The sequence below is a fragment of the Castanea sativa genome, chromosome 7 (genome assembly GCF_040712315.1).
Source record: "Castanea sativa cultivar Marrone di Chiusa Pesio chromosome 7, ASM4071231v1".
In the NCBI taxonomy this organism is placed as follows: Eukaryota; Viridiplantae; Streptophyta; class Magnoliopsida; order Fagales; family Fagaceae; genus Castanea; species Castanea sativa.
In genome coordinates, this window is record NC_134019.1 from 10,033,074 (window position 1) to 10,060,515 (window position 27,442).

At 35.9% G+C, this 27,442-nt stretch overlaps 2 protein-coding genes across 3 annotated transcripts; both read left to right on the forward strand.

Annotated features, from left to right (window-relative positions):
• Positions 1–1,887: 1,887 nt before the first annotated feature.
• Positions 1,888–16,153, forward strand: LOC142642788 (wall-associated receptor kinase-like 10). Its single transcript, XM_075817211.1, has 3 exons — positions 1,888–2,855; positions 13,241–13,360; positions 14,890–16,153. Exons 1-3 carry the CDS (start codon positions 2,009–2,011, stop codon positions 16,089–16,091), a joined length of 2,169 nt encoding a protein of 722 aa, XP_075673326.1. The 5' UTR covers positions 1,888–2,008; the 3' UTR covers positions 16,092–16,153.
• Positions 16,154–20,153: 4,000 nt separating this feature from the next.
• Positions 20,154–22,162, forward strand: LOC142642145 (uncharacterized). Of its 2 annotated transcripts, XR_012845597.1 has the most exons (4): positions 20,154–20,543; positions 20,681–20,791; positions 21,058–21,164; positions 21,886–22,162. XR_012845597.1 is itself a non-coding variant. In XM_075816500.1 (3 exons), exons 1-3 carry the CDS (start codon positions 20,331–20,333, stop codon positions 22,003–22,005), a joined length of 444 nt encoding a protein of 147 aa, XP_075672615.1. In that variant the 5' UTR covers positions 20,154–20,330; the 3' UTR covers positions 22,006–22,162. The 2 variants fall into 2 exon arrangements, 1 of the variants encoding a protein (XP_075672615.1); XM_075816500.1 differs by lacking the exon at positions 21,058–21,164.
• The last annotated feature ends 5,280 nt before the right edge of the window (positions 22,163–27,442 follow it).

Sequence of the window (27,442 nt, forward strand, 5' to 3'; positions counted from 1 at the left end):
AAGAGTTTGGATTACCTCTAATACTTTTTTAATTAGAATTTTTTTTTTTTTCAATGAGAAACTGTCACGTCACCCACTAACTAAATAAAATGTAGAGATTAAAACCCACTACCACTTCCTATTATGTATTTAAAACAAAAATAAACTTCCAGTTAAAAAAGTATTGGAAGTAAGCCAAACCCATAAGAAAACTAAATCCAAGAAATTATATTGATTAGGTAACACTAGTATAGGCTCCATTCACAAGGTCACTAGTTGAGCGATTGTCTTACATTAATGCCAGCAAGTACACGTAATTGGAGGCTTGTATTTTATGTCAATACTAAGACATCTATAGAAATATGATTGAGAACCTAGATAAAAGACTAAAGGAATAGACGTTAAGCATTAGTATTGATGGAGGCAAATTGCTAAAATGCTAAATTTACTAACCAAATATAACAAAAGTTGAATAAAATGCTCTTACATTAGTGGAGGGAAAGCCATAATTTTTGGCCATTGAGCTATAGTGCTAAGCCAAAAATGGCCGTGCATGGTAGCTAAGATAGTATAAAAAAAATATTTTATTAAAAGATATATTATTTTATAGTATTAGTGGTGGTAGTTGTTGTTTTTTGTAATAGATATATTATTTTATTGTGTTGTTTATATTATTTTATTGTGTTGAATGTTAAAATAAAACCATTGATGTTGGGCGTTTTGTAAAGTGAGATGGTAAAATAAATTAATTAAAAGATATATTATTTTATTGTATTAGTGGTGGTGGTTGTTGTTTATTTGTAGTAGATATATTATTTAATTGTGTTGTTTATATTATTTTATTGTGTTGAATGTTAAAATAAAGCCACTGATATTAGGTATTTTGTAGAATAAGGTAATAAAATAGATAAAGTAATTTTTTGCGGTATCAAATTGCTAAATTTTTTACACCACCAATGCTGATGCTCTTAGTAAATTGTTATGCCTTTTTCTTTTCTCTCTCATCCACGTACTCCAAGACATACAACATTCATCAATTCTCTAAACACTCAAACCTAGATTAGTTTCACCATTATCCCTATGGCAGTCCACCTTACGAGTGTAATATTAGCTGTCCCGAGGACTTGTAAGGTGCCACAGGTGCATAAAGTTACAATACATACGATAAGAGAGAAATCAAAAGAAAAACATAACCATAGCAATGCAAGGTAAATATTTAAGAAGTAACACGGTAACACTAACACCCCAACATCGAAGAAATTACCATATGATCAGTTAGTTATGACTCGTACTAAAAGGATATATTCAAGCAACAACAAAAAGCACTCATCAATTGTTCAAAATTATTTTTATCATAGAAATTCTTGTAATTTAGTCATTTTCGAAGTAGTTGTAGTAACAACTAGTTTCTATATATATAATAACCAGCTAGCTGGAATCAATCGAGTTGTACTATTGAAGCCATTTGTATTGAAATTTCAGATCGATAGAATGCGACAGTCTGCCTCTTTTTACTCATTTGTCAAATGTGCATCATTATCATCTACAAGCACGAACTATATATGTCAAACTAGAGATTGGAAAATATCGGTATATAGAGTATAAACGTTTACGCGAGTCAATTAAGACTTGGTCTTCGAGAATCAAACAAATTCCTGCAGTTCTTTAATTAGTGATGACTTTTCTTACTTTTCTATTCTTCAATGTTTTGGAAAATGGTAGGAAGTAACTCCTTTATCGACAGATAATGACTGCTACTAGTAAAATCTAAAAATCAATAGATATGGTTTGTTGGCTATTTCATGGCCGCTTATTTTAACTCGAAGAAAATTCTACAGACGTCAATTAATTAAGGCGTGCAGGTTGGGGTATTATTATGTGGTTGTGGATCTGTCCATTTATAAAGTTCAAGCAAGTAACGAAGGAAAAAAATCGGAGGGTGCAGAAAAAATATCTTATCTAGCTATACTTTTGTTGGCATATATGGTTTGCTTGCTTTGTTGAACTGTAAAGGACACCCAGAAATTGAATGGCTGTGCAATTTGTAATCCGAATTACTTTCTTACTTCTGCTGACATATGGATTAGCAGAAGCAGCAGCATCTATGGCGAAACCCAATTGTCGTGATCGCTGTGGAAATGTTAGCATTCCATACCCTTTTGGAATCGGAGGCAGTTGCTACATGGAGAAGTGGTTCGAAGTTGTTTGCAATGTAAGCTCTGCTAAAGCCTTCTTAACTAGTATTGACGCGGAGTTGCTGGAAATAAAAATTGGTGATTTGACTGGTATTGATTCTTACTCTCCTTATGAGCCAGGAATCGTTCGAGTCAACATGCCAAATATTTCTTCTTATTGTATGGGTCAGCCAAGTGGTGGAGTGAATATGAGTGGAAGTCCTTTTTACTTCTCGTCGTATCGGAATATATTCATTTCCACTGGTTGCGACAATATGGCGATAATGACCGGTATTGATCCTATGGTTCTGGTTGGGTGCAGATCCTATTGCAAAAACATGACAGACGATAATAAATGTTCGGGTATCAACTGCTGCCAGACCACAGTCCCTTATGGGATTCAAGTACTTGATGTAAAATTCAAAGGCATAGATGAAAATAATGCCAGGGACAAATGCAATTATGCCTTCCTAGCAGAACAGAATTGGTTCGCAAACATAACAGATCCCTCTTACGAAGTGCAGAATTGGGACAAGGTTCCTGTGGTGCTGGAGTGGACAGTATCAAACTTTACTGCAGCCATTGATTCACAAGAGTTGCCTAGACGGAATGCAGAATCGTACTACACAAATTACGGGGCGGATTATTATTATTGCCGTGATGGATACAAAGGAAATCCTTATCTTAAGACGGGATGTCAAGGTAAACTTCAATTACCAACTGCTTTAGTTTTTCCCGTGCATAGTTTTTACCACTCTATTTGTTTCATTGTAAAATGCTAAAATATTTCAAAATTATTTTCAATTTGCATTTTATTCTGAAAATGCTATGATAATCATTTCTTCTATATTTATTTCATTGTAAAATGAATAAAAAAAATTTCCTAGTTCTCAAACCCACTGAAGACTTGTAAAATGGAGTATATGCGAACTAGAAAAGAAGGAAGAGATATATTTTCTACTCAAGGATCAGAGTAAAGCCAAATTGGTGGGTGAAAGCTGTTGGTAAAATGCATAAATACAAGTGAAGGCATGGTTTGACCTGGACTTCTTAATTAGAAGAAGTCCATTGATCAAGAAGAACTTGTGAGGAGTAAAAGGACCCAAGCGGGCATTTGGGCCTTTGGGCTCTAGCAAGGAGGGCCGATCTGTTCTTGAGCTAAGAATTTGTTAATACTGCGAATCGGCCCATATGCCGAGGGTCCGAGGACATATCCGAGGGTGAGTTTCTCCTCGGACAGACCCAAGAGAACTCGAAAATTCACTACGAAGGTCAAGACAGAATTCCAGAAAGACTGTTGGTTAAAAGGGGGAAACCCTGAACCTTCTAGATACACCGGTGTTAGAAAAATATCATGAGCAAAGGCTGTCACTTCCACATTAAAGACTCTGCACCTACCTCCCTGGCCGCATTAATGGGGAGTGACCCCTGAACAGTAGAACTGAAACTTCTGGTCACTATTCAAAGGCACTAAGAGAAGAAATATCTAGAGGAGAGGGGGTTTGAGCAACACGTGGATAAAGTATCAGGAAAAGAAGTATTTAAAGGGGGTAAAGGCCAAAGAAAAGGGGCCCAGTCTGTAACTAAGAAAAATTATTAAAAATTGTAATCTTTAAGAAAGAAAGAGAAATAATACAAAAATAGTCCTCGGCTCACGTCTGAGGAGCTCCATCGGCAATTATCATTCATTATTTACAAGTGTTTGCACACCATAGCCTGTTATCAAGTTCTCAGTACCTCTAATCTAGATTTCAAGCCCACACTCTACAAATTTCATTGTTTAAGGCTCATTGGACCTGAGCCCATAATTGTCTTTGGGTTCAGGTGCAATTGTGCACTTACAATTGGCGCCGTCTATGGGAATCTAGTCTAGAAGGAGCTGGGATACTATGGCAGGCCTAGGTTCTCACCATGCAGAATCACAGGGATCACAACCAGAGGATCTTTTCGAGCGTCTTGAGCGTCGAATGGATCGAGAGGGAAGCGTCCATATAGAATACCCTAGGGCTAGCCATACTCATGGCGGGGATAGCACCACCCACGAGAATGGTGCTAAAGCCATGCAGAAGGAGATTAATCGTTTGAAAAGAAAGCTGCGCCACGCCAGACGTAAGCCTTCACAGTCCTCATCTAATCCTTCTTCAGCGGAGGTCCGGGGAGGTAGTTACAGCTCGAGGTCATGCTCACCCCCCAGCGCAATGTCCTCTTGTGAGGAGGACGACCTGCCAGCTCGTAGACGCAAGAAACTTCCTTCCCGGGGCTTGGGGAACGATGCTATGAGTCGGGCGTTGCACCAACTCTCCAAATCTCCATTCTCACGGAGGATTGAGAAGGGGAGGCTCCCCAGGAGGTTCACCCAGCCCACCTTTACCATCTATAATGGCCGGACTGATCCGGTGGAGCACGTGAGTCACTTTAACCAAAGGATGGCGGTGCACTCTCATAACGAGACCCTGATGTGTAAAGTTTTCCCTTCTAGCTTGGGACCTGTTGCTATGAGGTGGTTCAACGGCCTTAAATCGGGGTCTGTAGGTTCGTTTGGGGAGCTTACTAGAGCATTCGCTTCGCGGTTTATTACGTGTAGCAGAGTGCCTCGGCCATTGGACTCGCTGTTATCCATGACCATGAGAGAAATGAAGACGTTGAAAGCATACTCCGACCAGTACTGGGAGATGTTTCACGAGGTAAATGGTGATTTTGCTGAGGTGGCGCTCAATACCTTTAAGGTAGGTCTTCCTACTGATCACGATTTGAGGAAGTCCTTGACCAAAAAGCCTGTCCGCAGCGTACGTCGCCTCATGGATCGTATTGATGAATACAAAAAGGTAGAGGAAGACCAGCAGCAAGGAAAGGGTAAGGAGAAGGTTATCCCGCAGGAGAGAAGGGATTTCAAGTCGGACAGATACCACAACAACAAGCCGAGGAGAGATTACATCGGGCAGTTCGGCTCGGCAGCACCTTAGGCCGTGAACACTGTGTTCCAAGAACCAATACACCAATTACTGGAGAAAGTTCGTAAGGAGCCCTTCTTCAGGTGGACTAGTAAGATGGCAGGAGACCCCGCGAAGAGGAATCAAAACCTCTTTTGTCAGTACCATCAGGACGTGGGCCACACTACCGAGAATTGTCGGACCCTTTGGAACCACTTGGAGCAACTTGTTAGTGAAGGAAAACTGAAGCAGCACCTGTGTTAACCTAGTGGGCAGGGCAGTCAATCCGGCTCAAACAATCAGAGGAATAATTCATCTCGGCCGGCATTGGGAACAATTAATGTTATCTTCGCTGCACCTGGCAGGACCGGCTCAGGTCCCACTAGGGTGATGGCGGTTTCCATTCTCAGGACGAGGAGGCAGGCTCCAGGCCGAAGAGGTTGAAGGTGAATTTACCCGTCTTGGGATTTTCAGAGGAGGATAAGGTTGGTACCATCCAACCCCATGACGATGCTCTTGTGGTCACTCTCAGGATAGGGAATTATGATGTGAAGAGGGTGATGATTGATCAGGGCAGTGGTGCAGATATCATGTACCCTGATTTATATAAGGGGCTAAGGTTGAAGCTAGAAGATCTTACTCCTTATGACTCGCCACTCATAAGCTTTGAAGGAAGGGTCGTTGTGCCGAAAGGACAGATTCATTTGCCCGTTCAATCCGGCTCAGAAACGGTTGAGGTGGATTTCATTGTGGTCGACGCGTACTCCCCATATACAGCCATCCTCGCCAGGCCATGGCTGCATGCTCTGGGAGCCGTCTCCTCTACCTTGCATGTTAAGGTTAAGTTCCCCTCTGGGGAATATGTTGAAGAGATCCTCGGCAGCCAATCGGTGGCCAGACAATGCATATCGGCCGCAGTGCTTCATCAGACAGAAGCCGAGTCATTGGCTTTGCTCATCAAGGACTCATAGCAATTAACAGCTCCGGATGCCCCTGGAGCGGTGACAGGAGAGGAGGCGCTTTGTGAGGAGTTAGAGAAGTTTTTGATAGCGGATGACCTAGAGAGGTTCTTCCAAGTCGGCATACGTTTGCCACACCAGGAGAAGATAAAGTTGTTGGAATTTTTGAAAGGCAATATTGATGTTTTTGCGTTGGACCCTTATGAGGCTCCAAGCGTAGATCCGAGCTTCATTTGTCATCATCTAAATGTTAACCCCGCCGTTGTTCCAAGAAGGCAGCCACCTCGGCGTTCTTCCAAGGAACATTCCGAGGCTATCAAGGAGGAGGTGCTCAAACTCAAGAGGGCTGGGGCTATTAAAGAAGTTTTCTACCCCGAATGGTTGGCGCATACGGTTGTGGTCAAAAAGAAGAATGGAACGTGGAGAGTATGTGTGGACTTCACAGATTTGAACAAGGCCTGCCCCAAGGATTCCTTCCCAATGCCGCGTATTGATCAGCTTGTGGACGCCACTGTCGGACATCCTCGTATGAGTTTTTTGGATGACTTCTAGGGTTACCATCAGATTCAATTGGCATTGGAGGATCAAGAGAAGGCTGCTTTCATTACTCCAACAGGGAACTACCACTATAAGGTCATGCCGTTTGGGTTGAAGAATGCTGGGGTTACCTACCAAAGAATGATGACCAGAATGTTCGAACAGCAACTAGGGAAGACCATTGAGGTATATGTGGATGATATGGTGGTAAAGAGTAAAACAATACCTTCACACGTGAAAGATTTGGCCGACACCTTCCAGGTGCTAAGAAAGTACAGGTTGCGCCTTAACGCCTCAAAGTGCTCTTTTGGCGTGGGATCTGGAAAGTTCTTGGGATATATGATTACTCATAGAGGCATAGAGGTAAACCCAGCACAGGTCAAGGCTATTCAGGATTTGCAGCCGCCTCGGAACCCAAAAGAAATCCAGAAATTGACCGGAATGATTGTCGCACTGAGCAGATTTATCTCTCGGTCAGCTGACCGGTGCCGTCCTTTCTTCCAATTGTTGAATAAATGGAAAAGGTTTCAATGGACCGAGGACTGCGTGTTAGCCTTCCAACAGCTTAAGCAATATCTTTCTCGGCCACCCATTTTGTCTCGCCCCGAGGTAGACGAGGTCTTGTTTGCTTATCTGGCAGTGGCCGTCCACGCAGTCAGCCTGGTCCTCATAAGGGATGAAAGCTGGGTGAAAAGACTGGTCTACTACGTTAGTAAGTCTTTGAATGAGGCCGAGGTGCGCTATCTACTCTTGGAGAAAGCACTTCTGGCCATAGTTCATGCCACGTAGAAGCTTCCTCATTATTTCCAGTCCCACACTGTGGTGGTTCTTACCCAATTGCCTCTCAAGGCGGTGTTACGCAGCGCCGATTACTCTGGCAGGGTGGCAAAGTGGGGAACCATTTTGGGAGCCTTTGACGTTAAATACAGGCCTCGCACCTCAGTGAAGGGCCAGGTCCTTGCTGACTTGGTGGCAGAGTTTACCGAACCATTGCTAGAAGAAACTCTGAAAGAAGTACACATGGATGAAAAATTAGTTGGTGTGATCACAGCCACAGCACCTCCGACTTGGAAAGTGTATGTGGATGGGGCAGCTAATCAGAGAGGGTCTGGTGTTGGATTTGTCCTGATATCCCCTGAGGGAATTGTCTTCGAAAAATCTCTAAGATTGGCGTTCTCGGCTACTAATAATGAGGCCGAGTACGAAGCAGTCTTGGTGGGCATGAGCATGGTATATAGGATGGGTGGAAAGAAAGTTCATGTGTTCTCGGATTCTCAATTAGTGGTCGGCCAGGTCACGGGGACCATGGAGGCTAGGGACCCAAGAATGCAAGTATATTTAGCCCAGGTCAAGCGTCAGCAAGCGGAATTTGACTCCTTCATCTTAGCTCACATCTTTAGGAGTGGAAATACCCATGCAGATTCTTTGGCCACGTTAGCAACGTCTTCGGCTCAGGGTTTGCCCAGGATTATCCTTGTAGAGGATTTGCTAGAGCCAACTCTTACCGTTGTCAACGCAGCTCGCATCCATCTAATAAGGCCTGGACCTAGTTGGATTGACCCGGTCGTATCTTTTCTTAAGAACGACATCCTTTCTAAGGACAAGCCTGAAGCAGATAAGATACGTCGAAAGGCGCCACGTTTCTGGTTGTCCGAGGACCAGAAACTGTATAAACGATCCTTCTGAGGACCGTACTTGTTGTGTGTGCACCCTGAATCAACGAAAGCACTTCTAGAAGAACTGCATGAAGGGATTTGTGGGAGCCATACCGGGGGAAGATCCTTAGCCCACAGAGCTCTGACTCAGGGTTATTGGTGGCAAGGCAGGGGGAGCTTGGGACCCCCTCGTCCCCCTTTTGGCAACTTTCTCCCCTCTCGCGGTCAGGAGGCCCTTAAGCATGTCCATGTCCTCTTCAATAGAGCTTTTGTTTGGACGTGCTATCACTAGACCGGCTATCCCAGAGGTCTCGGCGGCTTCCTCTTCCTCGTCGGAGAGGACGACAAATGGGCTTCTACGAGGCCTTTGGACGTCCTCAAGTTGAAACCTATCTATCTCCTCGTTCAACGTGTTCGACGAAGACACTTGCTCCTCTAGGACAACTGTTGCCTGAGAGTGCGTGGCGAGGGGGATTGCCGCAATGGTTTGCGTGTACAATATAGTGTGGGGGTCGTCAAGAATGTCGTGGTCAGCTAAGAAGTGAGGTCTGGCTACATGAATCCTTCTTCGCCTCCGGTCACCCGCAACAATGGCATTCTCAATCTCCTGGAAGTCCGAGGAGATAAGGTCGTACCCTAATATCAAATGAGCCGCTCTCAGTTGCAAGTCTTCACTCACGAACACCTCTGAACTTAGCACTCGGTTCAAATCGGCAACGTTGCAATAGCTCAGGCGCGGACGGACGTATTGTTTATCTGCAAAGAAAGACACCAAAACAGACAAACATGGTCAGATCTGTAGGAAATGTAATAAACTAAAGTTAAAATGCTTAGTAAACGTAAATGGACATTTTAAGATGTTTAGATGGAGCTATGGGGCGGGAAGTTAGATCCTAAGGAGTCACACCTGGATCTCCCCACTCGACTAGGCAGTGGGGGCCATCGTGCCAGTTGCCTGAGGCGATGAGGCAGTCGTCCTTCATGCCTTTATTGGACTTAGGCAGACAAGAAATCAACCTAACTACGCTAGAGCGGGACTTGATGTAATAGCCTACCCCAGTAAGTTTATGGCATTCGTACATAAAGGCGACGTCATGCCAGGTAAGGTTCAGACCCATCTGCTCGTTTAGAGCGTCAACGCTTCCTAAGACTCTAAAGACGTTGGGAGCACACTGGTCGGGGCACAACCGGTGGCTGCGGAGGTATTCCCTGGTCACGCTTCTCATAGGGAGGGTCATCCCACCTTCTATGAAGGCAATCATGGGAATGATAACCTCTCCCGTTTTCCTAGACCCAGCTACGGCTTCCGCCGGACAGTATCTTAAACCTACGTCGCTGGGAATGTGGTATTTGGCTCTGAAACCTTCCATCCCAGCGGCGGTGTCAACTAAACACTTAAATCTACCCATCAGAAAGGAACGAAAGACTAAGTTTTAAGGGAAAGAATGGTTAAGATGGGAGCCGAGGACAGGATCCGAGGAGAATGGGTTAAAGAAAAAGAATAGGAACTTACAAGTTTGAAGTTGTACGAGTTTCCACGGATTTCTGCAGAGAAAAGGTGATTACTAATGTTTTGATGGGATTAGCCTCTGAAGAAATAAATGAAGGCGCAGGTTCCCAAAGTGTCACGACGTGCGGGAAGCGGCCTCGAAATTGCATTCGTCTCGCCCAAATTTTCAGGGGGTAACAAGGGCCGTTAGATGCTCATCTCACCGTTGAACGTGGGGGATAAGGTGTAAGTTACGGTAATAAATGCGCGCGTTTTTGAAATTAAAACCGCCAAATGGCATCCTCTGGAACACGAAACGAACTCCACACGCGCAGTTATTTACAAAACGTGTGGGGTAAGTTCTCGTTGGATCAAAACCCTATTTTTCTCCTCGGATGCTGAAAAATAGAGTTTTGAGGGGTTATTGTGGGGAGTAAAAGGACCCAAGCGGGCATTTGGGCCTTTGGGCTCTAGCAAGGAGGGCCGATCTGTTCTTGAGCTAAGAATTTGTTAGTACTGCGAATCGGCCCATATGCTGAGGGTCCGAGGACACATTCGAGGGTGAGTTTCTCCTCGAACAGACCCAAGAGAACTCGAAAATTCACTATGAAAGTCAAGGCAGAATTCCGGAAAGACTGTTGGTTAAAAGGGGGAAACCCTGAACCATCTAGATACACCGGTGTTAGAAAAATATCATGAACAAAGGCTGCCACCTCCACATTAAAGACTCTGCACCTATCTCCCTGGCCGCATTAATGAGGAAGTGACCCCTGAACAGTAGAACTGAAAGTTCTGGTCACTATTCAAAGGCACTAAGAGAAGAAATATCTAGAGGGGAGTGGGTTTGAGCAACACGTGGATAAAGTATCAGGAAAAGAAGTATTTAAGGGGGGTGAAGGCCAAAGAAAAGGGGCCCAGTCTGTAACCAAGAAAAATTATTAAGAATTGTAACCTTTAAGAAAGAAAGAGAAATAATACAGAAGTAGTCCTCGGCTCACGTCCGAGGAGGTCCATCGGCAATTATCATTCATTATTTACAAGTGTTTGCACACCATAGCCTATTATCAAGTTCTCAGTACCTCTAAACTAGATTTCAAGCCCACACTCTACAAATTTCATTGTTTAAGGCTCATTGGGCCTAAGCCCATAATTGTCTTTGGGTCCAAGTGCAATTGTGCACTTACAAGACTATCCCAAAGTCTCGAAACTATTTCTATTTGGTAATTAAAATAATGAAAGAGTAGTAAACAGCTCCACTAGCGTTGTCTTGGTGCCTCTTAACCGCAGCAACGATTCTGAAGGCATGGTGGCAGTCTGGGGTTTGGACGATCCAAAGTTCAAACCCCATTTTGGGTTCAACTCTAGTTTTTATAAATTCATAAATAAATTTTTTTATCTCTAATTAACTGAAATTATATAACTTCAATCCTTATGAGATGAAATATTTTAGTTGCGGTGTTTACTATAGATAAGAAAAGAATGAGCTATTTTAGTTGTTCATGAACAAGCTTGAGTTTGTTCAACAAGAAAACAAACTAAACTTGAATATGCAGTCTAATTTGGTGATGAGCTTGAACTTATAAGCTTCTGATCAAAACAAAATTAAATGAACAATCCTAAACTTAACACTATTTATCTTGGCTCAAGGCATTTACAACACTATTTACTAGCAACACAATTTTAAAATATCAAAGATGTCAACTTAAATCTTTAAACATTTATACTTTACTTCTAATGTTACACGATCTTCATTTTAAGTTCATTCTAAGTTACTCATTTACAACACTAATGTTACACATTTTCAAAATAACATATATTCTAAATTTCTAACTTTAATTTAATCTGAACTAAACTATATATAATAATCTAATATATAATATAGTAAACATTATATGTTCTTATTTATATTCTTGAACACTTTTTTGGGATAAATTACACCAACTTTCTTTAAGATTTTACAAAATGACACTCACCCAAATATTTTATGAAATGACATTTCCTCTACAGATTTTTATACATGTAACAATTAAATTTTCACTAACAACTTATTCCATTTTACGATATATATATATATATATATATATATATACACACACACATGCGTGTATATTAATGGGAGAGTGTTGTTCATCCATAAAATTCAAGAGAAGGGCAATATCATCTCATCCATTAAGTAAAAATCTTTTTCAAATGTAATATTCTATTAGTAAAATCTCAGTTTAAAGATGGTATGAACTTAACTGTGGTATTTAGACAACAAAATTCAAGTGGGGAGTTCCATTTAGTAAAATCTTAAGGACAGTTATTATACAATTTATCCCTTTTCAGTTCTTTATTTAGACCCATTGGTGTCTTATGTTCTTGCTGAAGTAGCATTAGTGTTTTGCCACAAAACCCAAAATCTAAAGTGATTTTGAGTTGATCACAATTCATTTGTAATTGACTCTAACCACCTTTCAGTTCTTGAGTCCGGCATACATTAATCATCTATTTTAGAAAACTTTTTATAGAAAATTAAAAAAATCTATTAGAAAAGTTATTTATTTTTTCATTTTTTTTATAAAAAAATTCTTAAAATAATTTACTAATGTATGCTTTTTAAAGTATACATTAGTAAAACCTTAGTTTTTTTACCTTTAGCTTTTGATTGATCCATTAACATTCTTATGGAGTGCAATTTTTATCGGGATGGGGTGTAAAACCTCTTTCACCATCCGATCAAAGTACACAACGTTAGTTCATAACAAAGTAAGAAATAGAGCTTCCCACTCACAGTCAGGGCTCACAAGGCAACAACCATCTGCTTCTATTCTATCTCTCTAATCGGACCAGCCCCATGGCCAATCTTCTCGAGCTCCTTTTATCTCCAGTTGCCGGCCAAGCTCCACCTCTCCTGCCTCTCGCAACCATCGTTGGTGGCTTCGAAACTGAGTTCTCTCTCTCACTAGCTCCCTATCTATCCGATTCACATGAGCCCACTCCAATGGCTATAATTGAAGATTCTCGGCAGCATCTCTGTTTAGCTAGGGAAGAAGTGGTGTGGGATTTGGTTTTCTGTATTAAAGAGGGTTTAATTTAGCGTGGTAGTGCCTAATATTTTATTTGCAAAAGTCTGCTGTGGCACATCAGAATTGGAGGGTGTAAAAGTACCCTTTTACGCCACATCTGGACTGAATTTATTCTCTTATGTCTGTAGTCTGCTTATGTTTTCCCCTTGGCGGATTAGGATGCTTAAGAACCAAGACAGTCCTTGTAATAAGGCTGTTTGAGCTTGATTAGTCTCCTTGGATTTAACCTAAATCAATTTTGAAGAACTTCTAGTGCTTAGTACTTTTGCAACCTCTGTTGCCTAAATGAGTGAGCACCAATTTTTTTTAATGAATTTAATAATTTGTCCGTCTTCCTATTAAATATAAATGAAGAATAAACACAACTACACCCATGCATATGTTGCGACTTGCGAGTACTAAAATGCACAAAAAATTAATGAGTTATTTGTGTTATAAATTCCTATCAGATATAAATGAATGCGAAGACAAGAAACTCAATAAATGTCGCATCAAGTCAAATTGTGAGAATACAGAAGGCGGTTACACTTGCAACAAGCCAAGGTCTCGGGTGAAGATAGCAATTATAGGTATGTCCTTGTGCTCATTAATTTTTTTTTTGGTGCTAAATATGTGACCATTAAATTTGAAAAATGAATACAGTAAACAATAATAACAAGATCATATGGTTATGTGACTAAGAGGTGCCATGGCACAAGGTTCGTGACACTTAAGAGGGACAGTACAACTGACATCTATTATGACTCCATGGTGCGGGTGGTGTTTATAATTCTATTTTCCATTTTATTTTCTTAGAATACTTTGGTTTTTTAGTTAAAATTTTTTAATGTATTTTATGGTTCTTTCTCGCTGAGTGAATAAGCATCCATCTTACTTCTCTTTTTTACTTGGCAATTTGATTTGTATTTGTAGTTCATTGGTTTTTCTTAATTAAGTCCACGGGAGACAATATATTCCTCGGTATACTTAGGCCAAGAGTATCCTTTATAGACACAAATAGGAGGATCACATGTCTACCAGGAGAAGGAGGATCATCTCTTCTGTTTAGTAATCATGGGTGTAACATCTAAACAATAAGAATATAGGATGCATTTGTAACTCTATCATCTGTTCTGTTTATAATTCTTTTTATTTTTATTTTTTATTGTTTAAAGTTTAGGCCCAATAATTCTATCATCTGTTCTGTTTAGTAATCATAGGTGTAACATCTAAACAATAAGAATATAGGATGCATTTGTAACTCTATCATCTGTTCTGTTTATGATTCTTTTTTTTATTGTTTAAAGTTTAGGTCCATTAAAACTTATTGCTTTATGGGTTCTCAACAACTATATTATGGATTATTCTTTTGAAGGTAATCTATTTTACCACTGCGTGCTCTTAGCATGATAGTCACTCTACAAGTATAATTAGTGCTTGTGGGGTGTAAGAGAAGGGGATAATGGTTGGAGTTTAAGTTTCTAGGAAGAAATTTCACATACATATACACTTATATTAGACTAAAGTGGTAGACTAGAGTAGAATTGTATCTCAAATAAATAAATAAATAAATAAGAAGGTAACCTTTTTTTTTCTCTTTTATTTATCTATTGTGTAGTTTTTTTTTTTTTTTTGCAATATCTAAAACTGTATTAACCCATCTTTCTCTTATTTTTCTTTATTGTTTAGTCATATATATTTTTTTTTGTTTCAATAATTTCTAGGTAATGGATCCTCTAATTCTTTAATATTTTTTGGTCTTTTAGAAGTTTTAATATCTGAAATTTTGAGTTTTGTTTTTGCTATATTTTAAACTGTATGGAAAATTTTTGTAAGCCTTCGCATGTTTAAGCAATGACTTATTCATCAAATTATGACACAAATTGAAGTCAAACATAAGCAATTCATGGAATGGTGTAATTTCATAATTAATTTAATATTTTATAAATTATTTTAGTCTTAACACACAAATAGATAGATTCTAGTGCGTAGCACGGATCTCTCTCTCTCTCTCTCTCTCTCTCTCTCTATATATATATATATATATATATATGTATGTGTGTGTGTGTGTCTATAAGGTCGATGTGATATTTCTATTTTATTTGTTTGATGTATGCAGTTATTTGTACAAGTTTTGGAGTATTGCTTTTGCTCCTTATTACTTGGAGATTATACAAAGTGATAAAGAAAAGAAACAAAATCAAGCTCAAGCAAAAATTCTTCAAGAGGAATGGTGGACTGTTATTGCAACAACAATTATCTTCAAATGAAAACAATGTTCAGAAGACTAAATTATTCAATTCAAAGGAGTTGGAAAATGCGACTAATCGTTTTAATGAAAACAGAATACTTGGGAAGGGTGGACAAGGTACGGTTTATAAAGGAATGTTAGTTGATGGAAGAATTGTGGCAATTAAAAAGTGCAACATAGTGGATGAGGGAAATCTTGAACAATTCATTAATGAGATTATCATTCTTTCACAAATTAATCATAGAAATGTGGTTAAACTACTCGGGTGTTGTCTAGAGACAGAAGTTCCTTTGTTAGTTTATGAATTCATTCCCAATGGCACACTTTTTCAGTATCTCCATGAAGAAAATGAAGATTTTCCATTACTAACGTGGGATATGCGCTTAAGAATTGTCACAGAAATTGCAGGAGCTCTATCGTACTTACACTCAGCAGCTTCACAAGCCATTTACCATCGAGACATAAAATCTTCAAACATACTCCTTGATGACAAATATAGAGCAAAAGTAGCAGATTTCGGCACTTCAAGATCAGTGGCTATTGACCAAACCCATGTAACCACACTAGTATACGGTACTATTGGGTACTTGGATCCAGAATACTTTCAAACAGGTCAATTTACTGAAAAGAGTGATGTTTATAGTTTTGGAGTAGTCCTTGTTGAGCTTTTAACAAGAGAAAAACCAGTTTCTTCAACGAGATCACAAGAAGGTCGAAGTCTATCTACATATTTCATTCATTCATTAAAAGAGAACCGTCTCTTTGATATACTTGACACCCAAGTAAGTAAGGTTAGTAATAAAGATGAAGTCATGGCAATTGCTAACCTTGCAAAAAGATGTTTGCACTTGAATGGAAAGAAACGGCCTACAATGATAGAGATCTTGATGGAGTTAGAGGGAGTTCAAAAAATTTCTCCTGTTCAACCAAATTTTGAAGAGCTTGAATATGGTAGAAATGAAGAAATAGGGCCTTGGAATGAGGTTTCTATTTCAGCAAGTTCATGTTTAGAATCTGGTGCAACTTCATCATCAGACGTTCTACCACTTTTATCCATCAAATCACTTTGACTAATAAACTATGTACCATTTTCCATGTTGTAAACTATTATAAAATCATATTACTATTTTTAAACTCCTACTAATAGAGAAACAATAATGATATTATATCTTCTTCTATTTTAGAAAACACACACACACAAGGGAGAGGGAATGAAGTTCTTATACAAAGACACACCACAAACTCCACTCAAAAGTCATGACACTTTTAAAGGAGGTAAGACCAATTATACTACACACAACACTCTCTCTTAAATAATGGTATAATATCTTTGTTTGGTCTTGTTTACGTCCTTTTGGTTTGACATAGAAAGTATATTTTTAACTATTGAGCTTTTACTATAAAAAAGTTTTAGTGTTTAGAGTGATTAGCAAACTTCGATGATGAAGTGTTTTGAAATTATTATCCACATCTAGTAACCAAATTTATAAAAAGCTCTTTAGATGTTAGAAATGACAAAAGATGACATAATAAGATGTTGAGAGTTTTTTAGCTTGATTGGCACCTCTTGGCATTTCCAGTAGAGACATCTATAAACTCCACATTTTGTACCCATTGATAAATTTTGGTCCTTGGCTCCAATGATGAGCTTGACATATGTCCACCAAGGGTAATTAAAGAGTTCAAAATAGTTTGAAAATAGTTTGAAAGTAATCACAACTCAAAAGTGCGCAAATCGCTTTGAAATCGATACTGAAAAATAACCTTTGCTCACTGTTTTGACCATAACTTTTGGTCCGCAAAGAATTTTTAAGTGAGGTTTGTTTCATTGAAAAGTATACATCCTGGGCTTCAATTTGAAAATATATTATTTTTTTTCCTTATTTGGACTTATATTGAGTAAGTTATGACCCTTTGAAGTTGAACCAACTAGGAAGTCCGATTTTCTAGGTTTTAAAATTTCATTTTAAGGGCCCAAAACATCATGTTTTGATGTGGACCGGCCCATAGACTCTTGAGAACATCCAAATATCATTAAAAATCCCCAAAAACCCTAATTTTAACTTTTAAATACTCATCTTATGTCTCCAATCAAAACGCTAGCTAAAGTGAGTGATTTTTTGGCCTCCATCTTCTCAAAAACCCTAATCCTCTTTTCTAAAACAACAACAGAGCACCTTTGCACATTTTTTACAAATTAAAAACCTCTCTTTAGTGAGTTTTAATGTAGAAAATATTTTTATAAATTGATTTCTCAAAACCTTTTTCAAAATCTCTTGTATTTGAGTTGTGATTACTAACTATTGTTGTGTTCTTTTGATTATCCTTGTCCTCAATCTAATCTTTGTGTTGTAAGCACTAAAGGGTCGGTTAAAAAATTTCAAATCTGTCATCCTAAAGCAAGGTGATCTTCTTTTCCATGGTTTCCCACTTTGCTACCTTGGATTCGCATGATTCTTTGTTTAATACTATTAAGTGTTCTTATTTATTTTAGTTGATGTTAGATCTTCTCTGTTTATTAATCTGACCGTGGCTTAGTTATTTTTTTGTTTTTGATTTTCTTTTGTTTCTTTAGTTCATTCTTACATGATTTTTCTTAAATTTGACATGTTTATATGATTTTATGCAGTTTAGTTTACTTATTTTATGCAGTTTAGCATAATGATAATGAAACTTGAACACTGTGGCCACATTTTTTTCATGTCATCCAGAATTTCATTAGTGCTCCAACTTGTTCCAGCAATACTTGTACAGAAGCTAGGAGTCCTATCCTCGAGGATGTACATTTCCCTTCAATACTTGGAATCATAATCCTGAGTGAGGCTCTCCTGTTTAGATTATATTTATCAAGCATATCATCCCATGCATTTAAAAAATCATTTTCATCATCATGGTCATACACGCAGCTGCTAAAGTCTATCACAAAACTACTACTACTTTCAAATACATCGCTAAGATGCTTAGCAGCATTTTGGTACATATGCCAAACACACAAATGATGGTGTTTTTGGCCATTGTGAAGCTAATGCTTTTGTCATTGCGGCATCTCTTGGTTTGTGAGGATAGTCAGTGGTTTCTTACCTAACATTTCCTCACAAAAGAGTCAAACAATCACATGAAAGTTTCACATGTTTCATCTTATAACAATACAGCACCAAAGGTGATACTTTGCTTATGATAATTTACTCCAAGAAATAATGCAAGCAGCCTACCATCTTTATTTTTTTAATTTGTTGTATTAAAGCACACTACATCTCCAAAATATTCATAATCCAAATTCATCCTACCATTTGCCCAAAAAATGTTTGTAATAAGATCATCAAGGTCAACGTGAATTGCATAAGAAAAATTAAGGTCTTCAGATTGCATTTTTTTGTAGATATTCAAGTAGGCCACCTATATCCCTAATTTCATATCTTTTGTTTGTCTTGTACGCAACTAATTGTTATAACTCTTAGGAATGAAGTCAAGATTGTCAATTCCACCTACCCTTCTAGCCATTAGCCCTATACTTGCTTTTGGTGTAATTCTAGAACTATCTGCTAATTCAGCTTCAACAACTTAAGCAGGAGTAATGGTCCTTTGAGATCTAAGGAACATGTGCTTACAAGGAGAAGCTAATACATGCGTATGCTTTGCCATAAATTTGACAACACAATATTTTTTAGTAGATCTACAACTAATATCCATCTCTATTATCTGCCAAACAACCACATCTTGTTTCTAGACGATGGCATTTCACGTTGTCATTTCTTTTTTCATTCCCTCGTATGCCTTGGCAATAGCAACAAAATTTTCCATCTAAACATGTTTTCGTGTCATTTTTAAACCCCTTGCTTGTCCTAATATTAAACCCAACGGCATGCGCATAAAATTGTTATAGAAATCATATGCTTCTTGTTCAGTTCCAAACTCCATTCCTATTTTTGGAACAACTTCTTCTAGTACATTAGCATGAATTTCATCCTTGCTATCTGTTAATGTAGGCTCCACTACTGGTTCAACAATCATAGGTAAATCCTCATCTTCAAAATTCAATTTTCGAATTGATTGATGATCACTCTTATTATTGTTATTGCTATCACTCATGACCTTAAACATTAAACAAAAACAGCACAATTATTTTATTCAATAAACAACAATTGTTGAGGTGTCTAAAACTGTAATATATATATATATATATATATATATATATATATATATATATATATATATATATATATATATTAACAGTTATCACTACATATTTCAAAATCTTAATTATTATGAAACAAAAAACTTAAAAAAGATAAAGAAAAAAAAACATATATAACAACTAATATTGAAAGAGATAGAACTTACTGTGAGTGTTTTGCAGCAATAGTTAGCTTGCTTGCCTTGTTATGCTTCTTTCAAAATTAACATGAGCTATAAGTGTACATTTGGCTTCAAATTTAAAAGTCGGCTTATTTTTGTAACTATTTATAGGTTTTACTATACTTTTTGATACTATTCGTAGGTTTTACTATTCTATTTCAACTAACTATTACCTTTATCTATAATATTTTTAACAAAATATTTTTAATTTCATCAAAATAAGCTAATTTCAAATATATCATAAATAAGAAATAAGAAATAAGAAAAAGCAGCGGCAGTAGAGCAACTTGAAGAGGACCAAACGTGGGGACCACTTAATAAAGAGGGGAAAAAGAACAAAAAAATTTTTTAAAAAAATCTGCAATAGTTACTCACGTGTGGTAGTAAGTGCATTAAGTGAGCCACATGACCCACAATTGTCATACAACCTGACTAACGTTATTTCCCAAATTCATTAACGTGACTAACAGAGCTGTGGGTTGCCTCTCCGTTAGTTGAGAAAGAAAATAAAACAGAGATGCCAGATGTCAATTTTTTATTGGTGGTACAGGAAGCGGTACACACTTTTTGGTACAGAAGATGTTCATTCTTGTTTGTCACCTTCTTGAAAGCATAATATTGTGACATTTAGAATATTCTTCTCATACAAGTACACTTGACATTTGTGAAGAATCACAAGTTTATATAAAAAATTAAAAAGATGCCTTATGATCATTATGAAATGACATTACTTATACTTGAAGTCGCTTAATAAAAAATGCTTCTACTTCCAAAATAAAAAAATTCGTTAGCCGCACCTTTTGTAAATGACCTTTTTAAAGAAACAATTAATTTGTATATGAAAATAAATTTATTTCAAAAGTTAGAACTTTATTGGTATGAACTTTACTCAAAAGTTAGATAATTTCTATTGTGGGAAAATTTATGGCTAGGAGATTTATGAAAAAAAATCTATGTTGGCGATGATGATATGGGTTATTATTACTCTTGTTGAAGCAAACACTAATGACCATACCGCTACTCCTAACGATCTCGTTGAACCTGATTATATTGCGGAAGTGAAATATATTCATTGCCTTATATACACATTTGAGTCATGCCAGAATTATTACAAAGAAAGCAATAATCGTCGTGTTCTTGACATTATTCTTTCCCAACTAGATAAGGTATGTTTTTTCTCTTTTATTTAATATTCCACGTTTTTACTCTTTATTTTGGATCTTTTTTCCTCATTTGATTCTGGGTATGTCTTATTTTTCCTTCACTTTCAAGTTGAAACTTTGGTTTTGTTTTTGTGTTTCAGATTAAGTTATTTTTGTTTGTAAAACTTGGAGGAAATAGGCGAATAAGGAGATGGAAAAGTCAATTGTTCGCAAAACTACATGTGGCCACTGGCCGTTGGATGGAAATTCAGGTTCGTTCATAAATGCATATAAACTGTTTGTAAAAATGTCTCAATGGGTTGTTTGTGTGTATATAGTTTTTTATTATTTGTTCGTGACTTCTCTTGGAATTTCACATTTCTGGTTTCTCCCACTCGATAGTCCTATGGTTAAAAAAAAAAAAAAAAGTCCTATGGTTTGTTTCTCAAAATAAATAAATAAATAAAATTCTTATGGTTTTGCTTCTGCAATTAAAGAAGAAGTTCCAAATAGTCACATTGGGACAGTTTGGGTATAGGTAGCCTAAGCAAGAACAAATAGAAAAGCTTGATGGGATTGAGAATGCTGTTGTTTCACCACTTCAAGGCCTCGCTGCCATCAATTATATTCCAAAGCTCAATCAAGGTAAGTGATCTTTGTGAACTTAGTGAAGAGTTTATGTTATAAAACTCATTTTAGTGAAAAATTTAAGTTTCACAACCTTGCTACAAGTGCACACACTCTTTCCATTTATTTGTGTTTTTTTAAAACATTTTAAATGTTTCAAGTTTCTTTTCTTTTTCTTTTTTTATTTATTATTATTATTATTTAAGTTACTTGACCATTTTGATTTAGAGAATAGTATATGAGCTTGATTTTTTTAGTTTATTTTGAGTGAATTTGTTTGAATTTGAGATAAGTTGAGATTTTGTTCCTCTTCTCTTTTACCAAAACATAAATCTGTTTTTACACCACTTGGCTGCTATGGAGATAGAGGAAAAGAAGAGGATACTTCGAAATCTTAAGATATAAGTGTGTGAAATGTACATCACTTTGTGAATGTAGAGATATGTAACCTTGATTTGGCCTCTCTGTGATTGTATGTGCATGCCTACAAATGGTCATTCAAGAAAATATTAAACAAAAAGTGTAGTCCCCAAGATTTTTCAGTTTTGCTGAAAGAAACCAGTTTTCTGCTTAAGTGAGGTTACTTGCAATTTTCAGAATGATGCAGAATTTATATTTATTTCACGCAAGCAATGATTTTATTCTTCTAGTCCATATCTGATTGCTTTTATCCTAATTTGTAACGTCTATATCTATTCTTAGAAGCTGGAAAAATTATGAATGTGATTTTTATTTATAGGTAACAAACTTAGAGGAAGCCATAGAAGAAGCAAGTTTTCTAGTTGATGAGTTTCCAGAACAAGACATTTCAGTATGCCAACTCAAGATTAGAGGAATGGCATGCACTAGCTTATGCTAAACAGGATCACCCCTTTCAAGTTCCTTTGAAGCAAGTAATTACTGTTTGGATTTTAAAATATTTAAGGATTGTGTATTTTATATATTGGTTTTATGTATATCTATAGAATGCTTTCTAAGATAGCTTTATTTATGTGTGAGTGTATATATATATATTTTTTTTTACTTCCTATTGTCTCAATTGTACATTTTATATATTTGTTATATGAGTTTATGGTATTTAATGATACCCACTAAAGAATTTGTGTCTTAAAAGTTTTATTTTTGATTTCTAAGTAGTTAGATCGCAAAATTTGAACAAATATTGGAAAAATGGTCATGAAACCACTATTGTGATATCAAGGACAAATAGAACTTGCATAATCAATTATATATATATATATATATATATATATATATATATATATATATATATATATATTTTACTTCCTATTGTCTCAATTGTACATTTTATATATTTGTTATATGAGTTTATGGTATTTAATGATACCCACTAAAGAATTTGTGTCTTAAAAGTTTTATTTTGATTTCTAAGTAGTTAGATCGCAAAATTTGAACAAATATTGGAAAAATGGTCATGAAACCACTATTGTGATATCAAGGACAAATAGAACTTGCATAATCAATTTTTTACACTCTTTTTACATATTACATTTTCAGTGTTATTGAATTAGTTTACTTGCTTGTTTATTTTTGATTTTCTTATTGAAAAATAACTTAGTGTTGCTTTATATATTCTTCCATGTACTGAAGATTCATTGGTAAGTTGTTATACTTGACACTTACTAGACCAAATATATCACGCCCCAAATCTAAAAGGGTCCAAAGCATGAGAAATCTAACCATCAAGAGAAATCATAGGAGTTTTTTTTTTTTTTTTTTTCATCAAGTAAACAATATATCTACATAATAAAATATTAATATGCTAAAATATCCAGAATATAAGTTGCAGCTCTATGATATATTTACAAACAATACAATGTGTCCCCAAAATATACATAAATATTCTGAAACACCAAAAGAACCAACACAAAGACAGTCTTTCCTAGAATACACAACCTCAATAGCAAATCTAGGTCTATTACGCCCAAGCCTAACAAACTCCAAAAGTCTAACATTTTCATTGATAACATGACAAGAATGATTAAAATAAAGTAGTACCAAGTTTCTCAAAATAATCATCATCATCATGAAACTACATACTATATATTGTGAGCAATAACAACACCATTCACAAACCATATATCCAACCCAAGGCCACATGACAATGCCATCATAAAGATGGAACTCATCACCAACACATGGCTAGAACTCAATTGTCGATGCAAAGCCAGAACTCAATTGCTGACATAGATCAGGAACTAATCTACCTACACAAAGCTGGAACTCAATAATCATCACAAAGACAATTGCCAAGATACCAATGTCACACAAACTACAACATCTAGTTGGCAATCATTGGGCAATCACTAACATCAAGATACAAAGTAAAAAATAAGAAGCACACAATTTCTATATAATCAATCATGTAACACATTTCTGATTAGTTCAAGAAAACCTTAAACAACCAAGACTTCCTAAATAACAAGACTTATATAATCAATCATTCTTTGTCTACAAGATTTCTATCAATTTCCTAAATAACAAGAGTCTAGATAAAGTTGTTAGAGTCTAGATAAAGTTGTTAGGGTTTGTGCCCTAAAATCTAATTTATTGGCATGTTATAAATAATAAAAAATTTTAATTATATGAGACTATTTGTAAATGAACTAATTGGACATTATCATAGTCCTTGAGATGCATTGTATGTGATTTTGATTTAGTTACAGAAGATATAAATCACAAGTTCCTTATAAACTCAAAATATAGTTCATAGTCGGTGATAAAATTGGACGCTTTATCTACGAAGACTATAACGCATCAACTAAGATGGTTTATCTTGATCATGGAAGTGGAGACTTCTAGTTGATGTTTTGATATATCTTAAGTGTGTAAGACATATTGAACTAAACCGCTATGAGATTAATTATTCAATTAACAACTGTCACCTAAATAATTAATCTCACGACTTCTAATTTCATAGACTCTTAATTCTGAGAGGATAATGAACCCGATCATGAAATGTATGTTACTTTGATATATTAGGAGTGAGATCTAATTTAACGGTCAAAACCTCAGTATATTGGGTAACCACATATAATGTTGAGATAACACATATTTTCAAGGTGAAATCCATAATCTCTTTCTGTAGAGACACGAAATATCCTCTTGAGATAAATTTAATGAAACTGGTTATTCAGGGTCAGCCACTTTAGTAAGAGTTACTAAAGTTTATATTTATTAAATTAGATTTCATATATATGAATAACTAAAAGATTAAACCAGGTACTCAAGAAATAAAATAATTGTTTACAAAGTGACAGTATATTATGACTTTGTTCGCTATTGATATTTCACAGAGGGGTCAAATGATATCATATTAGAGTTTTGGAAAATAATTTATTAATAAGGACTAGAGTATAATTATATTTCTATAGTGGTATTTGTTATATAATTAATGGTAACTTTGGGCTTGTCAAGAGTTGACAGATAAGTCTAAAGCTCATTGGAGCTACAGCCTTATTAGTCCCTTTGGTCTCATTCCAAGCCACGCACTTAAGCCCAATTGAGCTGGCCCAAAAAGGCTAACCCAATTAGATAATCAGTTATTTCTTTAATAAGAGTTATTAAATAAAGTAACTACCAAAGTAGTTAAAACGTACGTATGATTAAAAGAAGAGAAAATAATTTTTCTCTACAGAATCTTGAAAATATACTTTTCCAAAGGAAAATTAACGTATGTAAGAACTAATTGAGAAACCACTCATCTTGGGTACCATGTGTAATTGGGATGAAGATTGAAGGTATTCTCAAGTCTTGTTTTCGAATTTTACTGCACCAATGTATGCTTTCTCTTCTTTGTTCTAGAATTCAAGATTACATGTAATCTCTCATGAATGAAGTAGATTCTTGTATTGCTTCTGTTGTGGTTTTTGTATGAGATGCAAAACCAGTTTTTCTAACAATTGGTATCAGAGCTAGGTTCATAATATCATGCTTGTACAACATGTGATTGAGTTTTAGAATTAAAGAAAATTGTTTTCTTGGTGTTTGAAAATCCTGCAGTAATTTTTTGCATAATTTTGTTTTAGATTTATTGTGCAATAAATCCTGTGTGTCATGATTATGCACCAAGTTATGGTGCCGTGTCATGGTTTTTAATATTCATGCTTTTATGGTGCTGTATTCATGGAGTTTGTATGCATCAAGGATTCAAGTACTTTATTTCATACTGAATTCGTGTGTGTGTATATATATATATATATATTGCAAGTGGGATTGAATAGGTATTATTATTTATGAAGTAATACTCACTTGTTTTCAATATGAGTATTACTCTTTCGGATAAGCTTGTATTCATGAATTGATTGATATATATATATATATATATATATATATATATATATATTTTTTTTTTTTTTTTGGATAATGTGGAATCCGTATGTCATAAGGATTGAAGTACCTTATATCTATTGAATCCATATATTATAGATAAAAGGTTGATATGATTTATATGTTATCAAGATTGAATCCTTATGTTAACATTTGTTTCCTTGGCCATCTTATAAACATGTTTTAATTCCATTTGATCCATTTGTGATCAAGCGTTGGAATTAATATGCCATGATTTATACGGTGTCATGGTATATGTAATAGTAACAGTGCTGACTTTTAACATTAAATAGGATTCAAGGCCTAACTTCATTCGGATTGATATCCTTGGATTGATAATATAAAATATAGATGCTCTCATGTTAATGCTAGGATTAAAGTATTCCTTTAATGAAATTTATTCCTAATGAGATTAGAATTTTATTTTCAAGGGTTTCTAGCATATTAGGGTTCTTGATCTTCATCTTGAAAACCTTAATATTTGATCTATAAATGTTTATTTATAAAATCAAAAGGTGTTTTTTGATCATGTAAAATTAATTTGATTAGTGTTGATCAAGTGATAAAACATTGATAAAAAGCAAGGATGTGTGTGATGAGTTTACACATAATTCTATATAAAGTGGTTAATTTTATAGTCCTTAAAAGTTAAGGACATTTATTAATCATTATCTAACTAAGAGACCTAATGAGATTAAAGATATTAGTTAAATAGAACTCTCAGTCCTAATTAGTTTAGGACTTGTTTTTTAAGAAACATTCTAATGAGATTGGAATTGTTGTATGATTAAAAGTCCTTAATTTATTTTAATTAAAAGTTATATAGATTCTAATAAGATTAGAATTCTTTATCAAGTAAGTTAAAGATAGAGTTTTATATAACTAATTTTTTGATCCATTAGAGTATATGGAATCCTAAATATTTTAGGACTTCTATTTTAGTTAGTGATTCTAATGAGATTAGAGTATTTAACAAGTGCAAGGTTATAAATTGTGATGAGATCATAATATTCTAAAGAAAACCCAAATAACAGGTGAGAGTGTTGGATTTAAAATAAGCCTTTTGTTAAGCTTATTGTGATGTGAGTAGGTACCTTGTCTTGGCCTTGAGCCTTGCATTACATGCGGAGAGTATTTACTTCACAGATTACATTATTAAACTTCTTTGTGATTACACGAATGTTCGTTACGCTATTGTGACGTAGCTTAGTCAGATCACATCAAATTTAAACAATTAAACACATTTAATGTGTAGGGTTAAAATTGTAATGAGATCACAATGATTTAAAAATAGTCCACTTGTTTTAAAATTTTTAGTGGGAGAGAGATTCAAGGATTAAGTCTCACGGCCTCCATTGTCAGTTTATAGTAGTGTGATTAGGCACCTCGCCTTGGTGTATATGCCTTGCTCTCTACGGAGGCTGTTTAATTCATGGTACTACAGGCTAAACTTCTTAATGATAGATGAAGTGTGTTTTTACATTGAGAACAACCACGCTACTGTGGAGTTGCTCAGTGACTCGCATAGAATCTAGGCAATGGTGTACACTAGATTAAGTGTAATGTTAACCTCTCAACGGAGCTATGTCATTATTACTTAGAGGCTAAAGGAAGAGTGACAAATTATTTTTGTTTGGTAAGAGTTACCATGATAGCATTAATAATAAGAATAGTTCTCACTTGATAATAGTGATTGGTATAACCTTGCTATTGAGGAATATTAATTACGGGATTGAGTTATCGTTGCACCTAATATAATATGTTTTCATGGGTTCCATATTATATGGTTGTGGATGCAAAATTATAATGTCCTTGTAATTACGTTCATAGTCTTAAATTAAAGTTGTCATAAATTTTTGTTCTCTAGCTACTATTTTAATTGAATCACATTGACTAAGAAACAATTTTGGACATTGTGCTTAAAGGAGCTGAAGTACATAAATATG